The 17,196-nt window shown below is 39.8% G+C and overlaps 1 protein-coding gene across 1 annotated transcript in view; it reads right to left on the bottom strand.

Moving 5' to 3' along the window:
* The window catches only part of KCND2 (potassium voltage-gated channel subfamily D member 2), a gene marked incomplete at both ends in the record, with an annotated part of 492,167 nt that overhangs the window by 10,058 nt on the left and 464,913 nt on the right, over positions 1–17,196 (bottom strand). Inside the window, one exon of the mRNA XM_080819084.1 lies at positions 5,512–5,674. Coding sequence (XP_080675210.1) covers positions 5,512–5,674 — 163 coding nt within the window. The remainder of the gene's footprint in view (positions 1–5,511; positions 5,675–17,196) is intronic.

Genomic DNA, 17,196 nt, shown 5'->3' with positions numbered 1-17,196 from the left:
TGTCAGATCACAAACTGCTTTCAATACTTTTGAAAAATAAAGGTATCCTAGGTAGCTTTCAAAGTGAGGTTGCGAAAGCCTTTCTCTTTTATAATGTGAGGCAATTCCTCACTCCTCAAACATCAGCCCACATACTGCTTGTACCATCTATTCTGGAAATTCTACTTGGACTTGTTTCTTTCATTTAAGGTTTAGTAAAATGCCTTATGTGGAGGTATCATATTTAGCTTTACCAGCTTTTACAAATTTAAGGCATTTATTGGAATCTTTCCATTTGTTAAGGTAAATAGCTCCTCTAGAAGTGAGACAGGGGCACCTGGGTGGATCAGTGGGTTAAAGCCTCTGCCTTCGGCTCAGGTCATGATCCCAGAGTCCTGGGATTGAGTCCCGCATGGGGAATCCTTCCTCAGTGGGGAGCCTACTTCTCTGTCTGCCTCTGCCTGCCACTCTACCTGCTTGTGCTCTTTCTCTCTCTCCCTCTCTGTCTCTCTTTCTGAAAAATAAATAAATAAAATCTTTTAAAAATAATAATAAAGGGGCGCCTGGGTGGCTCAGTGGGTTAAAGCCTCTGCCTTTAGCTCAGGTCATGATCCCGGGGTCCTGGGATCGACCCCCGCATCGGGCTTTCTGCTCAGCAAGGAGCCTGCTCCCCCACCTCTGCCTCTCTGCCTATGTGTGATCTCTGTCTGTCAAATAAATAAATAAATAAAATCTTAAAAAAAAAAAAAAGAAATGAGACAATTTAGTGCCAAATGCTAATAAGAAGAGAGAGAGGGAGGAAATCAGAGGAAGATAGTACGAGATCCCCACCCAGCTCTGGAGCTCTGTGAATCCCCGTGATGGCAGGGCTGGGTAGGAACAGTGCTGGCATCTGGGTCAGTGGAAGGGACACTGGTGGGTCAGTGAAAGAGAGGGCAACGAGAGTTAGCTCTAAGTGGGAAGAGGTAAGAACTGAGAGAAAGTGGAGAAGGGCCCCAGACATACAAATCATGCTTCCCAATATTGCTTTCAACTGGTCCTCAGAATGTCCACCCTACCCTAGGAATGGAGGACACTGTCAAGGTGAACAAGACCTCGTTGTTCATTCTTTCTTTGTTACACAAACATTAAATGCTATTTATGCATGGCGCTGCACTCAGAACAATGGAGAGGGAGACTATCGTGTAAAACACGATGATAGAGTGAGCATAAAACTGCGGGAGAAGAGAAAACAGAGCGATTAATGGTGTCCACATCATTTGGGAAATATTTCATCATGTGGGCTGAGTGTTGCACCCTGAGTAGGAGTTTGCCAGGTGGCTCCATTAGGTGGTGTGGGGATGGAATGGAGACTTGAGGGCGGGGGTAGGTAACTCAGTAAGGCTGAAACACGGAGTGGATAGCAAGAAGTAAGTAACCTCCAGATTCTTACAAGTGTTGATAATGGGGGTTCTTAAACCACAGACAAAAAATCTAGTTATCCACAGAGATATGGCATAGGGACTGAGTGATACTTTTTACTCTTGGATAATCCAAGAGAGTTCATACTCAGACTACAGCAGGGTACTGTTTGTTTTAATTCTTCTAGACTGCTATAAAAAGTATTTGATTTGGACATTAAAGAATGTCCTAGACAGATGTTTCTCAAAGTATGGTTCCCAGACCAACAGTATCACTATCACTTGGGAACTTGTTAGAAATGCAAATTTTGAGACTGTAATCCCACATTGCTGAATCCAATGCTTTGGGGGTGGGTGTAACAATCTGGATTTTAACAAGCTCTTCAGATGATTCCGATGAATCTAAAGCTTGAGAACCACCGGAGTAAAGTGTGATAAATGAGTCTTGGTAACTTTTTTCTGTATCAATGTCAACATCTCTATGTGACAAGTAAAAAATTCACTTACATTGTACCTTGGCTGCACATTGGCTCATTGATTTGAAACTCTCACTGTATTTAGAATTATCTATAAGAAAAATCCCTAAAGAGACATAGCTCTAATGATGCCAGAATTTTCTTGTCTTAGACTTTAATCAATAAGCATGTAAGCATAAACATGTTATCTGTGAAATGGAAATAATAACACTTCTTTAGTGAGTTGATTGTGAAAATATAAATGACATATATAAGGCACCTGGGATATACTAGAAAATCTAGAGAGCGTTGTTGTTTTTCTATTAGCACTATCAAAAATTATAATTATAATTACTATTACTATTATACATAATTACTTACAAGCTAGCCTTGTAAATATGCAGATGATAGATGGGTGTGATTCGTATCTTCAAGCAGGGTAGTTCCCTGCCTCAAAATATCAACCCTACCAAATGTCATTGCATCAACTCAGCTTTATTTTGGCAAACACTTTCTACTCAATAAATACTTTTTGAATAACTGAGTGGATAAATAAATCTATTCAAACACAATTACCAGTGGTGGGGGTGAAGGTGGGGGGTCACAGTTCTATATTCACCCACAGGTCAGTGTTTAGTTAAGAAATGATCACAGATGGCTAGAAATGGGTAAATGATGCACTCTTTTTAAGAGTGGGACCAGGTAGTGAAAGCAGGAATACTTACGGGGGGAAGAGCCTAGAAGAAGGACAGTGTCCCTAAATGCTCAGGGGAATGTTGTCAAATGCATATTGTATATATTTCATGCTTTCACTTGAGCTTGAAGTTGAAAATGGGACGAAACACCAAAAAATATGGTCTAAAAAACATTTTGTAATATTTCTTTTTTTTTTTTTTAAGATTTTATTTATTTATTTGACAGAGAGATCAGGAGTAGGCAGAGAGAGAGAGGAGGAAGCAGGCTCCATGCCGAGCAGAGAGCCCAATGTGGAACTTGATCCCAGGACCCTGAGATCATGACCTGAACTGTAGGCAGAGGCTTTAACCCACTGAGCCACCCAGGCGCTCCTGTGATATTTCTTATTATTTGGTCTGACTGATATTTTTACTGAACGGACTGTTTGCTTGATTGAATAAGTTGGCTATCTTCTCATAAATTTGATATTTGTCAAATCACCAATTCCAGATACACCTAAATTCTCTTAACTAAACTCTCATGGAATATTTATTCTGTTTCTTTGCTTTTTTAATTTCTGGGAAGGAAAATAGGAAATATTCCTTGATAACTTAGTTCCATACGCATTGTTTTTTCATGGATAACACTGGTCAGTTTACTGATTACAGACTATTTGCTGCACATAACACATTAGGTTATTACATTTGGTTTTATTAATTTCTCTAGTAGTTATGGTATATAAATATCATGATTTTTAAATACCTTATTCAATATTTTAAAAATCTTATTTATTTATTTTTGCATTCTGGATTTATTTATGCAAAAGGTTTTCTGAATTATTCTAAGATCTTTTTTTTTTTTTTTTACTGATTTGTCTGTTGCAGATGACAAAATCTAAAGAAAATGCAGATATTTTGGCATTCAATTTATTTGAAAATCTGATTTGTACTTCCTACAGTTTCAATATAGAAGCTTTTTTTTTTTTTTTAACATTGAGGAAATGAATTCTTATATCAAAGAAGAGGTTTCTAGAATGGAGATAGATGGGTCCTGGGAAACCAAGATTTTTGTAGGATTTTTGTTATTTTAAACAATGTATACATGTTCCCTGGGAGAAAGAGTGTCATGTGTGGGCAGAGCCACAGTTGTGTGCATGAAAGTCTCTAGTGGAGGGGCCAACTGTGGCTAAAATTTCTCCATTTCTGCTTGCCAAAGGTGTGCCCTACATGACACTCCAACTGCTCAGGGGGTGCCTTTTGCTAACCTCTGTTTGTTGAGTTATCAGTTCCGTATATTCACATTAACTGGACTGTTCTATGCTCTACGATAATCAGTTAAATGTTGGGTACCTTTCCAAACATGGGGAATTCTGAGAAGCAAGAACGGACAAGGCTGAAAATGTGATTTTTCGCACATGGAAGAGGATCTGCAGTGATGGACATGAACATGTTCTCTCACAATACGCTCGGTGATGCTAAGAGTTACTTTATGAGATTTTACACTCTACTAAAAGACTAACATTGTTCAAAAAGCATACTTAAAATCCTGTTCTGGAATTACGTACAAAGCCCGTTATGAACTGCACCCAAATCTCTCATGATATTTTATAGTTACACTACATTACCAGGATTTTGCATCCACAGTCATGGTTAGGGATAGTTTTTGGAAATTAAAAAAAAAAAAATCTATACATAAAGGACAATGATACAGTATTCATGAAGAATCCTGGAAATCTAGTACCACAATGCTGAGGAAACTATAAAAGAGATTCCCAAAATTATTTCTAAGCAGCAAAGGCCCTGACTCTAAAGGTGACTATTTTGACAAAAATCAGGGAAGGGAAGGGTTCTAACATATACCTAGTTCTTCTGAGAAGCCGTCTCCCTGAGTGGTTAAGTGTATGAATCTGGGAGCCTGGGGGGCTTGGACTGAACGATGGTTCATAATTTACTGGGTCTTTGCCCTCAGAATTTCTCAACTTCTGGATACCTTAGGATCTTCATCTAAAAAATGGGGAAAAAATGACAATTCACTCCTAGACTCATGAAGACAATATGAATTATTTTTTTAAAAAACATCAAACCATTAGCTGGCACACAGTAACCCAGCAATAAATGTTAGATATTGCTAGCATTATGATATGCTTACATAGATTTACATATCTTTGCGTATGTTCTTAATCTTTCTGTGAGGTAGGTATGTTTTCCCCCTTTCACAGTTGAGTACGCGTCCTGCTTACTTGTAGAGGGATGAGTAGCTGGCACGAAGTTCAGAGAAACCGTAAACTGCTGGGCCAGGAATAAAACTCAGCTACTAATGATCAGATTTCTCCTACTTCCTGGGTCAACTATTTAAAATATCTGAGACATATCTTAGTTCCTTTTAATAGTCCTGGTCTACTGGAAGCAGCTTGACCCCTGGTGGATAGAGACTAAATGAATCAGATCTAGAAATCTGATTCTGATAAAATTTGCCAAGACTCTATCTTTGATTTTGCTACCATCATTAGTGCTGTTTACTACATCATTCTTCCTCTCTGCTTCTGACTGCATAGTACGATTCTATTTCCCTGCCCACTTTGAAGCCACACATGGCCATGAGACTTACTTTGGCTCATGCGGTAGAAATGGAAGTGAGCTGGCCCACTTCCAGGAGGAGGTTTTAGGAGTCACTGTGATTCATCATGCCCTGTTACCCCTGCTTGAATGATTGCAGAAATACCTTGTCAAGATGGGAGTTTCTATCGCTGGACCAGTAATGGACCTGCAGCATGATTGAGAGATAGTCCTTGTTGTTTTAGGTCACTGAGATATTAAGATGTTTTGTTTGTTTGTTTGTTTGTTTTGTTTTGTTTTGTTTTTAACTGTGGTAGAGCCTAGCTTGTGCGGACTGTTGCAGCTATCAGCGGAATCTAGAACACTGAATAGCCGGTTAGGGATTTTAAAGCTCACTATAAAAAGTGGGAGATGCTAAATTATGGCTGCCTAGGGCTGAATACACACCTTCTGTGCTCTCCGTTTGTCTGCTCGTTGATTTTGGTGGTAGATCCGACTGAAGTTAGAGACGATCACTGGAACGGGTAGGGCAATGACCAAGACCCCGCTCAGCGAACAGATGGAACCAAAAATCTTCCCCGCTATGGTTTTTGGTACCATGTCACCATACCTGGGTTAGAGAAAACAAAAAACAAAAAACATATGGTTTTTAGTCACAGAAAGCTATTTCTGCCTGCTACAAATAGCTTTTTACCTTAAATTATTTTTTTTGGACCAATCTATCTCTACTTCAGGATGACTATATACATGAGTTAAGGCTTTAATACACCAGAAATTATGAATATCTGAATATAAAAAAAAAATCTTTCAATCTTGGAGGAATTGATTCTAACACTTAGATATCATTTTGATTGGAAAATATTTTAAGCCAGATGGTATAATGATAGCTCTTCAATGTGTCCTTTATATAATATGGCAAATTTCTTTATATTTATTTATAGTCCAGTAATTCCATGCTGAATTTTATAATCTAGATAACCCCCCTTTCCACTTAATTTTTCCAGCATTAGATTGGTTATGAAACTTAAGTAGAAAAAGTGGTATAGCACATTCCTTTGGTCAGATATAATCACTTAAAAAACAAGCTTTGCAAGGTCTTATTAACTTTCACTTATTAAATTCAATGGCCATTTCTCCATGATGATCTTATTTAATCTCTCAGTTGTATTTAATTAGTTTTCTCTCTCCTTGGAACACTCTCTGTTGGCTGTTCCAGTATTGGAAAATTCCCTTTGTGGTCCTCCTACCTCATGGCTGCTTCTTCATCTTCTTTTCTGGCTTTTGTCCCCCTTATCTGATTTCTAAATCATGCAGTAAGTTAGGTCTCAGACTCTTACTGTCTCCACATAAACCCTTTCCTATGTGATTTCATCCAATCTTGTAGCTGGCAGTTACCTATATGCTGCTGGTATCCTACTTTATATTGACATCCCTGACTCCTGTTTTGAAAATCAGACTCATATCTTCAATGGTCTGGTCTGCTTTTTCCTATCCTTGGATTTTTTAAGAACCTATTAAGAGCCAATTAAGACAAATGAGCCAAAAAAAGAACTCTTACTTCTGCCACCCTCAAATCTGTTCCTCCCACAGTCTATCACCTCCGATTACATGGAACTGCAAACCATCCAGTTGCTCACACCAAAATTGAAAGAGTCGCCCCAATCTTCACTCCCCGCATCTCATTTCCAAGCTAGTCTTGTTATCACTGACCCAACTGAATTATATCCCATTCAGGTCTCTTTCCTTAATCTCCATTTTACCACAACAATCCAAGCTATCTCTATCCCTTGCCAGAGCCGTGGGTAGATTATAGCTTCTTACCCGAACTCTGTCTTCCATATTTACCAGTTTACAATTCATGCCAACATAGCAGCCAGACTTATGGTTGTAGAATGAAGATCCGCCTGTTGCTACTTTGCTTGAACCTTCTAATAGACTTGGAACCAAAATAAATCCAAACTCCTCGTGTTCATCTCCAAGGACGCATACTGTTGAATTATTGCCTATATTTCCAACCAAGTCCACTAGCCACCTGGCTTTCTGTCCACATGTGTGGACCCCAGATCATCATTATTCAGGTTGAGACTTACATGTGTCTGTTCCACAAGTTATTTTCTGGCTACCTTATCCACAGTGGTCTTATTCTCTCCTCTTGTCATTCTCGATAACATTTCCCCATTGACTGCCCTTCACAGTACTGTTAACACAGGATATTTTATAATTTATTAACGTATTTATTTTTTGACTACCCACCCGCCCTGCTGACATTAGTATATAACATCAGCAAAGCAGGATCTGCTCTACTGAGTGTCTCACCACAACAAAGCAGGATTTTAATAAATATTAGTTGAAGAATCCATTTTTCCCATCTAACTGATACAGACTTCTAAGGATTTATCCCTAGGGAAGGGGAAAGAAGATCTTTTGATCATTGGACTAGAAATTACCCAACTACTCCATGTTCACTTTGAGGCTCTGGGGAGCTCAGCACTCTGAGAGGGGCTCAGGAATTGAAATCCAGACCCAAGGAGGTTTAGAAGGACTTGGGATTGCATTTTATCCTGAAGGGTAGCCTAGGAAATGATCACTCTAATTAACATCGTTTTGTGGGGAAACATCCGTGTGTCAATATGGAAAGGAACGTTGCAGAGGGATTGGCCCAGGGAAAGCTGGTGAGAGTGACAGCAGGTTCTACTGACTAGAACATTTGGTGACCCCAGTCCAGGCTGTGGTCCTTGTTTTGAAGGCTCAGTTACTCACTTTTGTCAGTGTTTGTGGGTGATCAGCAGTTGAGCTAATTCCCTGTAACTAAAATTCCCACAAGGTTTTGGCATCAGAATGACAATATTAATTTATAGTACAACAAACAAACACAAAAAATAAAAAGAAAGAAAGAACGAACCCAGGAATTGGAATGTTGTGTCCATATGAAACGGGATCTCTTTCTTTTTCCTTTTCTTTTTCGTTCTTTTTTTTTTTTTTTTGAGGTTTTATTTATTTATTTGAAAGAGCACATGAGAGAGCACATGAGCAGAGGAAGGGGCAGAGGGAGAAGCAGGCAATGGAGGGCTCAATCCCAGGACTCAGGGATCATGACCCAAGCCCAGGACTTTGGGATCATGACTGGTGCTGAAGGCAGCCCACTTAACCAACTGAGCCACTCAGGCACACCAACAGGGTTTCTTTTTGTAGTCCATCAGGGAAGGCAAATCATAATCTGAGGTTTATGTTAGTAAGGAAACAGTCACACATAAAAGAATTCATAAGGTGAGCAAAAAAGTCTTGAGGACTTTCTTACTATAGGGACCTATCAATGGAATTGGACAATCAACTTTTTACACAATGCTGTGTGCATGTGAACCAACTTCTGTTTGCCACAGTTCACATTAGGTGCCCAGTCATATTTTATTGACCTCTTTTTTACTCTTTGCACTGATTATACAGTAGGTCCTGGAAAAGTCTAACACACACACACACACACACACACACACACACACACAAGCTGTTTTTCAAAAAAGGGATTTGATTTTAAGGTCTACCAATCAGGATCTAGAAAGTGTTTCTCAAAAGAAAAATAAATAAAACTCAACTATATTTGTTGTGGGCAGAATAGACAAGCATTGAGTCCATGCAATTCAAATAAACTTTGTAAGATATAAATACATAAAATAAAATAAATAGTGAAATGAATCAAAAATAAAATTTGTCCTCTCTCCAAGAGGTTTTTTAAAAATTAGTATTTATCAGCTACTTTTTGTATCCTAGGCTCAACTGTATCATAAAGTAGGCAAGGCCAGCACTTTTGTAACTATTGGAGAAAATTAAGGGCTAGACTGTGTGGCATGGACCCAAAGTTCGGTAAGACTTTAAGAAGACAGAGGCTGGTAAGTTCAGGGAGGGGGTGGTGTGCAGGGATGGAAGACAGTCAGACTTCCAGAAAGTCCTCACCGAAAAGAAGAAGGGGAGAAAATAAACTCTTGAGGGATTCCGTCGAAGGGATGCTGAGCCGATCGATAAAGCAGGGTTTCTTGAAAAAGCAATTTTTGACAAGGTGCCCAGGATTCAACTAGAGAAATAATCACTGCAAATCCTTTTTTGAATGTAAACAGAGATTATAATATAAATAAATAAAGCAGAAAGTGAACTTGCTACTCAGAGGGGGGAAAATGTGTAAAGTGAGATTTCTTGTTCATTTTGTAACAAAGGGGTAGAAAGGAAGGATACGAGCCTGCTTGCCGAAAGGCAGAAAATTCACAGTCTGGAAGGACCCATAACGGAAGAGAGGTAACAGGAGTGCTTCAAGGTCATGCAGCTGTGCTAATCTGCATCAAAGCAGTATTTATTATTTACCTGCACCATATTTGTTTTACAATCCAAATTTCCATCACCATCAGGAAAGCAGGGTGAGTACTTGAGGGGACCGGTCACGCCTGCGGTGATCACGGGATCACGGTGCGACGTCGAAGGGCTCAAGGGTGGGGCCGTCTCCTCCCATCGTCCTACTCCCGGGTAGAAGGACAGATCTTTCTGGTGATACGGAAAATGAGGATGTGCCCCAGGGCCCCGCTGTTGTGCGGCTGGGACAGAGGGTGATGTGTGGAGGGCGCAGGGATGGGGCGGGCCGGGGGCTGCGGGGCGGCTGCCCCTGAGGGCTCCGTGGGACTCCGTCAGGCGGATACCCAAGGAGCACCTGCTGCTTCCTTCTCACTCCCCTCTGTGCTGTATCTACTGCTCTGCCCGCTCTTCTTCCTGTTCCCCCTCCTTTCCCGGATCGGACTGCTGTTGCCCTTGGCAATATGAAGCCTGTATCACTAGTTCGACTCTGTCGGAGAATCACGACAGATACCCAGTGTGGTTCGTGCCTGTTCTTACCGCGGTCCATTTTGGCTCTCTTCTCACTTAGGAATCACCTTGAGAATGGAAACAGGTAATTTTTATCTGCAAACTTATAATTGGGCCCAGAATCTACTGGGGATAGGGAATAGCTCTCTGGCAAAATCAGCTGCTTTCCTTTGTTTAACAAAGGCTCTTTCAACTAGTATTCAAATTCCTACTAAGAAGCAAAATAGCATGATACACCTCAGGAATCATATCTCAAACTCGATAGAGGAAAGGCTGAGAATAGAAACCTTCATAATGAGAGGTGACAGTCAGCTCGGCTAAATGATCGTGTAGTTTAAGTATTGCCTACAATACTGCCATCTTTTAATGGTGATTTCCATCCGAGGTGTCTTGTTTACTGGTTGGCATTTTATTCTTTTCATTCCCTATGAAAACATGCCTCATTTTCCCTGAGCCCCTATCTTTAAATTAGTGCTAAGCCCAGTGATATTATATATTCTAGTCTTTCTTTTTTCTTCAGAATTTTATCTTATGTCCCGAGTCTTCAAACATCCATTACCCAAGAAGACTGACACCGAAACATTATGTAGACGTGGTTTTGTTTTTCACAGAGACTTTTTTTTCCCTATTTTTAAAGAAAATTTGTGGAAAGATTTTACAGGGCCTCTAAGGTCTACAAAGATAAATACTGAATTCCTAAAAGAAAGAAGAAAACAGGAGAAAGGAGGGCATAGTATACAAGAATCACTCTCCAAAATTCTACATACTAGAAATAAGCAGACTTGAACTTTAATTGCAAGGACGTTTCCCCAACTTTTTACTTTGCTCCGCTTCTCACTTTTCCCACTTTCCTCCTCCACTCACCACGTAGAGCCAGTCCAGTTTCTTTCTGCATTTTGTTTTTACTCTGGACATCTGCCAAACCTTATGTTTATTGCCTCTTTCCCTCCTCATACCAGTTAAAAAGGTACAACATGGAGGTATCACTCACATAAAAATACTAATTCTAAATTTGCACATACTTCCCAAAATACTTAATTAAAATGATGGTTTTTTTCTGCATGTTAAAGACCCTATTGAACAGAAAACCAATTCCCCAGAAGAAATTCTATTATTGGTTCTTGAAGATTTTGATTTCGGATGTCAACCAAAAGTTTCTGCAAAGTACTTAAACTATGGCATGCACTCAATGACAGAAAAGTGGCTAAATCTGGTTAATTCAGACAAACAAGTAGAATGCATATATCTTCCTTCTGTCCGTCCATTCATCCATCCATCCATCTTCCCAGTTTATCAAGTAATATGAAAATAGTTGATAAAGTGTCTGTAACTTTAAAAGATAATACATTGTAAACCACATTTTATTAGTATCCCACTCAATTTTTCCAGAAATCATATGTCTAAAGTACAGTTGTCTTTAGATCTCTAATGGAGAAATATTTCCTGGAATTTTCTTACGCAGTGCTCAAACACAATACTGTTAGCTTCATCATCCTATTCATATAGTTTCTATTTTTTCTTCTCTTTTTATTTGAAGAGCATAAATGTAGGCTCATTTTATAAAGGAGAGATCTTATATAAGCAAAGCTCCTCAGCTAAGGAATGACTTTTCATCTGTGAAACTATTTCCCATGGATACTAAGAAAGAAAACAAAAGCCATGGATTTTATCAACACTCACAAGGGTAGAAAAGATCTTCATATAACAGGAAGGAAATGTTGATTTAAATAGAAACCTCAATGCTTGCTGGAACTCAATCTCTTGCTCTCCCTTTCTCTTGTTCACAATGAAAATGTCTTGAATTGCTCGGTGGAAGGAATCGAGCGAATGGATCGTGTGCACCTGCACAGAACTCCAGGAGCATCCTGTATATTGTCTAGGGCAGGTGCTGGCTCTATAAAGCTACCACATTAGGGAAAAACAAAAACAAAAGCAGAACCCCACAACTTCATATGGGATAGGAATTTGTATTTAGAAATGGAAGTATTTGAAAAAACAGGTCACTGGCTATGATATGTCTGAATGTGTCTCCCCCAAATTCATACCTTGAAATCCGAACGCTTCATAGGATGATATGAGGAGGTGGAGGCTTTGGGAGGCGATTAGGTCATGAGAGCAAAACCCTTTCAAATGGGATCAGGGCTCTTCTAAAAGGAGACCCTACAGAGCGCCTTAGCCCCTTCCACCATGTGAGTTCACAGCAAGAAGGGCAGTCTATGAACTGGGAAACGAAACTTCGCGGAACCTGTTGGTGACATGATACCTTGAACTGCTCAGCCTCTGGAACTGTGAGAAATCACATTTTTGTTTTTTATAAACTACCAAGTCTGTGGTATTTTGTTATAGAAGCCTGAATGGACTAAGACAGTATCCTTAAAAAAATTAAATGAAAGTGATATGTATAATAATAACCTGGTGAAATCTATTAATTGATTGTGCATGTGTGTGTATATTTTAATTACTGATTTTGTGCTTCAATTTTCTCCTGGTATAATACTGGTTATAATACAATAACTACTGGTCAGAGAGGTATGCGGAATCATTTCTTCTGATCTGAAAGCTCCATCACTTCTCAACTAATAATTCTACTCCTTACGGTCTCAGTAGCTATTTATTCATGGATTTCCTGCTATCATTTCAGCATTCTAGAAGGATCATAGTTTGATGGCTAATTTTTATGGTAGCTGCAATGTTTACAGAAAGCAACTGATTGTTGTTTTTAAGTGTTGCTATATAACACCTGGTATGCAACTTGTTTGCCAGAGGGACCCTAGTACTACTTTAACAATAGGAAGATTCCTCTTTGACATTTTGAAATCAATGTTTGCCTAAAAAGCTGCTTTGATTTTATCTCCACCTCTCTTGCCTGTAGGCTCGATCCTACAATATCCTAGCTGCATTGAAAGCTTGAGAATTTTTTTGGATTATCTCACATGTATAGTTATTTGAAGTAGTCTGTATTCACTTCTGTTTCTTTAAGTCTCAGCCAAATTTGTAGCTACTATTCTTTTAAAAGTGTATGTTTTCTTTTTCCTTTTCCTACTGTCTCAACATTAATAATTTTAGCACCTACTAAAAGAAAGGGGCATCTAGAGGATGTCCCACCTTAATTAGAGGACCTTAACCTGGAATGAATGAATTCTTAAGGAATTCATGGATAAAATTCAAGTGGGTCAGAGAACTCCATGATAGTGTGACTTCATGGGCATTTTCCTAAAAGTTTTCAGAGATTTTATTAAATTATCAAAATTTTTTGGTTCAACTAATGTTAAACACTTTGGTTTGAATATGTAAGGGCATGTCAGTCAATGTCATATATTGTTGATATAAATGCTTGAGCACATATTGCCCAAGGGAAATGCTGTGAAGCTATCACCACTATTTTACTACTGCAGAAATGCCAAATACCCACTAGGGGGCATAAAAACCTAAATGAAAGTTTGGAAACCAACCAGGATCTTTTTTGGTTTTCGTAAGCTGAGAGAAAAGTATTTCCAGTAAGTCGCCTGTACAATTCCTTATCTTTGCCTACACACATCCAATATTTAGGATATATTTTGGGCATCTTATTTCTCTGGAAATAGTTGAACAGGACAAAACCTCACCAATTTCATAGATTATCTATTTTCATGGTGTTGCCAAAAAAGATGCAAAATAATTCTGACAGCATTTTCTATTTCTTTCAGCAAGATAGGTACGTTTCTGTAATGCGAGATATCACTAAAGCATAATTTTAAACAAGAAGCCCTTTAACCAAGACCCTTAATGTGAAAGTTAGGGGAAATGAAAGGACTGGGTTTGCATATAGAGAAGGGGAAAATTGAGGAACGGCCAAAATGCTTTTAGCACAGCTGCTCACATGCTCTAACCTCTCAACGTTACATTTCAGTCGGGCTTACTAACTGTGTGCCTCTAGCTTGTGCCTTTTTCTCAAACAAATTCTTTCCTGACTCCTGTTTTTTTTCCTCTTGTTTTTTGCCTATTATATGATCAAATGAGGCTTTAAGGGTTATAAATGCAGCATACGATTACGACCTAATATCCTAATAAAGTGTTTTTTTACCTAAATGAATATCAACAATAGGACTCTTTATAGTCTCCTTTAAAGAGTGTTTTCTTATTTTCAAAGTGTGCTAATCAGAGCCTACATTTGTAATATTTACTTTATTCATTTTTAACAAGGCTATAAAAATACGTGTACAATTGGTTATTGTGAGGCACAACCTTCTAAAAACACCAGGAGCCGACTTTCCCAGCTGTAGGACCTCCGGAACTGTTTTCTCCTGCTTTGGGTTTTTAGTCTTTGTTGCCTGGAGCTCTCCTTTCACCCTCACATTGCTTAGAGTCGGATCATGTCATTCTCTCGCATAAAAGCCTTCCTTGTTGCTTTATCACCTGCAGGAAAAAGCTCCAGCTCCTTAATACGACAGACACAGCTCTTCATGGCTTGGCCATCCCATCCTCCTTGGCTCACCCACACATACCCTATGCTCCATTTGGGAACAAATCCCTTCCAGTCACTGGCATGGATTCTGTCCTTCCATGCCTTTGTATATATTGTTCTTTCTAGAACGTCCCCCTTTGCATTAATCCTTCGGGTGTTCTCCTAATTTACATTGATAAAGCTCAAGTATCAGTTCCTATTTGAAGAACTTTTTCACTGCTTTATCTCTGTCCAATCAGAGCGATGTTTTCCCTCCCCACCGCCTCCAAGGCTGCTTGCAACTAACGAAGTACAATTAGTTTTTTAAAGGTCTGTTTTCTCTCTAAACTAGGAGGTCCAGGAGGTCAAGGATCATGTCGTCATTATAAGCCCAAGTCTAGCACAGACCTTGCCCAGAGCTGAGCAAACACTTGAAAGCCAATAAATGTTTACTACTTAAATCAATCCTCCAGGGAGAGGTCTGATGGTAACCAATAAATACGGGAGGGACTGAGGGAGATACACATCCACTGCGCTTCCTCCTCTCACCAGATTTCCTTTCTTTCTCCAAGCCTGGCACCATCTCCTTCCCTCAATATGTCTAAATTCCTCTTTGGATACTTAGATGATATGCCCAGAATAACCTAGCTCCACACTGTCAATTAATCTCACTTTTTATACCCAGAGAAATCATTTTTAACCTACATGATTTTTAAATGAACAGAGAAGCCGAGAGAACTGACAATTTTCCAATTCCTACTTGTTTTCCATTATCACATGCTTAACCAACGTGTACCCTGCTAGAATTTCAAAATACAAATCCTCCCAAATTTGACAGATTTTGCAATCCTCAAATGCCCAGCAACGTGAATGAGTAGGACTTCGGGTTCTCTGAATCTCACATATCATGCTGAGAAATAGCTGGGCCTTTCCATATCTCTCTGATCTTCTCCAAGATGCTTGCTATTCTTAGATAGGGAGCACCAGCAATTCTCTGAAAATTCCATTGTTTGGGATCCATTTTTCTTAACTTGGTCCTTTCTGGTTATGCCCTGGGAGTATATTGGAGGAGGTCTGCCTGTCTTCCCTCAGATGAACACTAATCCATCAAGCTTATCAGGGTCCCTGTGAATGCCTGGTCATTTTGGCTTTGGGCAGATGGCACCGGCTTCCAAAGGATGCCTGTCTTGGTTTTGCATCCCAGGGGGTTCATCTTCAATGCTATCGGAGCGGCTCTCACGGCTCTCACGCTGGGGGCTTTCTTCAGTTACCTGCGGCTGTCAGCTTCCTCTTTTCCTGTCCTTTGAATGGTAACTGTTGGAGGAAGAAGCTCCCTGCCCAGCTGCTGCCTGCAGGCGCTCAGCCAAGGAGCCAATCCCAGCGCCATTTCACCAGTTCTGTTCCTAAGTTTGTTTTCTTATAACCAGCCACCTATCTCACTTGCTGAGACCATCGAAATTATTCACTGCCTACAATCCATTCAAAGACTACTAAGTGCCTTTGCCATGGGAAGAAGTCCCTAGAGTCATGTCTGCAGCGCCAGGCTGAGGGAAGAAATCAGTTAGGCAGCATCAAAGCATGAAGTGGAGATGTTTATCCTGAAAGTTTTCATTTCTTTCCACCTGAGTTTACACAGTCTCAAACCTATTAGCCATTATAGGCCTCATGACACCTTTAAGATGTCTTTAAGTATTTACCTATTTTATTTTGGACTGTACTTTTTAAATGACTTATAGATTATCTAGTAATGACCTAACACATCTCTTATTTCTAATTCTGCCCAGGAAGACCTAATAATGTTGCCACCCGTTGTCTACTTGAGCTCTACGGAAAAGATTGCACAGAATTCTCACTGTACTGGAGGTAAGACTTCACCCTCTATTAGGCCAGGGAATTAGCTCTGTTTTAACAGCAGCAGTGTCTGACTGAGACCCAAATGCAGGCTGTGTCCCTTCTGTAGATCTGGGAGCTGGAAAGTCCAAGGTCTAGGCACCACAGGGCTAGCGTCTGATGAGAACCCACTTCCTAGTTCACAGAGGGCTGTCTTTTCACTGTGTTCTCCCATGGTGACAGGGGGAAGGGAGCTCCCTGGGTATTAACCCCACTCATGAGGGCTCCACCTCATGACCTGATCACCCCCAAAGGCCCCATATCCTGATACCACCACATTGAGTGTTAGGGTTTAACATATGAATGGGGGGGGACACAAATATTCAGTCAATCGCATGATCTAGTGGCAATCTCATGACTGGCCTGGCGCCCTTCACTCAACTGACCACCCTGGGCAGAACTTGGGCTCCTGTTATCTTGTGGTGGAGTTGAAGGTCCAGGCTGTAGCTCACCAACAAAGGCAGTTTCTCACGAGTCATACAGCCAGGTGGTAGACCTGCCTTGTTCCTTCTTCATCTATGCACGGCTCTGCCTAGTCACTGACTAGGGACTTCTTTCCTGCTAAAAATTCCAGAATTCTTTAGGCATAAATAATTTAATATGATTATGCTTCCTGTAAGGAGTCACAGCTGTTTAAACAGAAAAGGAAAGCAGTGCAGAGGAGTTGTGATTTAACCTCCCAAAGACAGTCAGGTATTTCTACGAAAATTCAAGTCTTCAATTTAACCTAGAAAGTTTCTATATCCTTAAACAAACTTTGTTTTTGATGAGAATCCAATGGCCTGTGTTTACATTAGAGATGCTTTTGGAGAACAGTTCTATTCCATTTAACGTGAGTCAAAGTTACTTCCTAAAGTTACATGAAGATATTACATGGAATTTTATGTTTAGAATCTTTTGCCTCTTCTCAGGCAATTAGAGCATTGATTTGCCATTCTTTCTATTAACTATGTAAATTAGGGCATATCCCAAATAAG

The sequence above is a fragment of the Martes martes genome, assembly GCF_963455335.1.
Source record: "Martes martes genome assembly, chromosome: 11".
Lineage (NCBI taxonomy): Eukaryota > Metazoa > Chordata > Mammalia > Carnivora > Mustelidae > Martes > Martes martes.
This window is presented reverse-complemented; position numbering and strand designations above follow the sequence as displayed.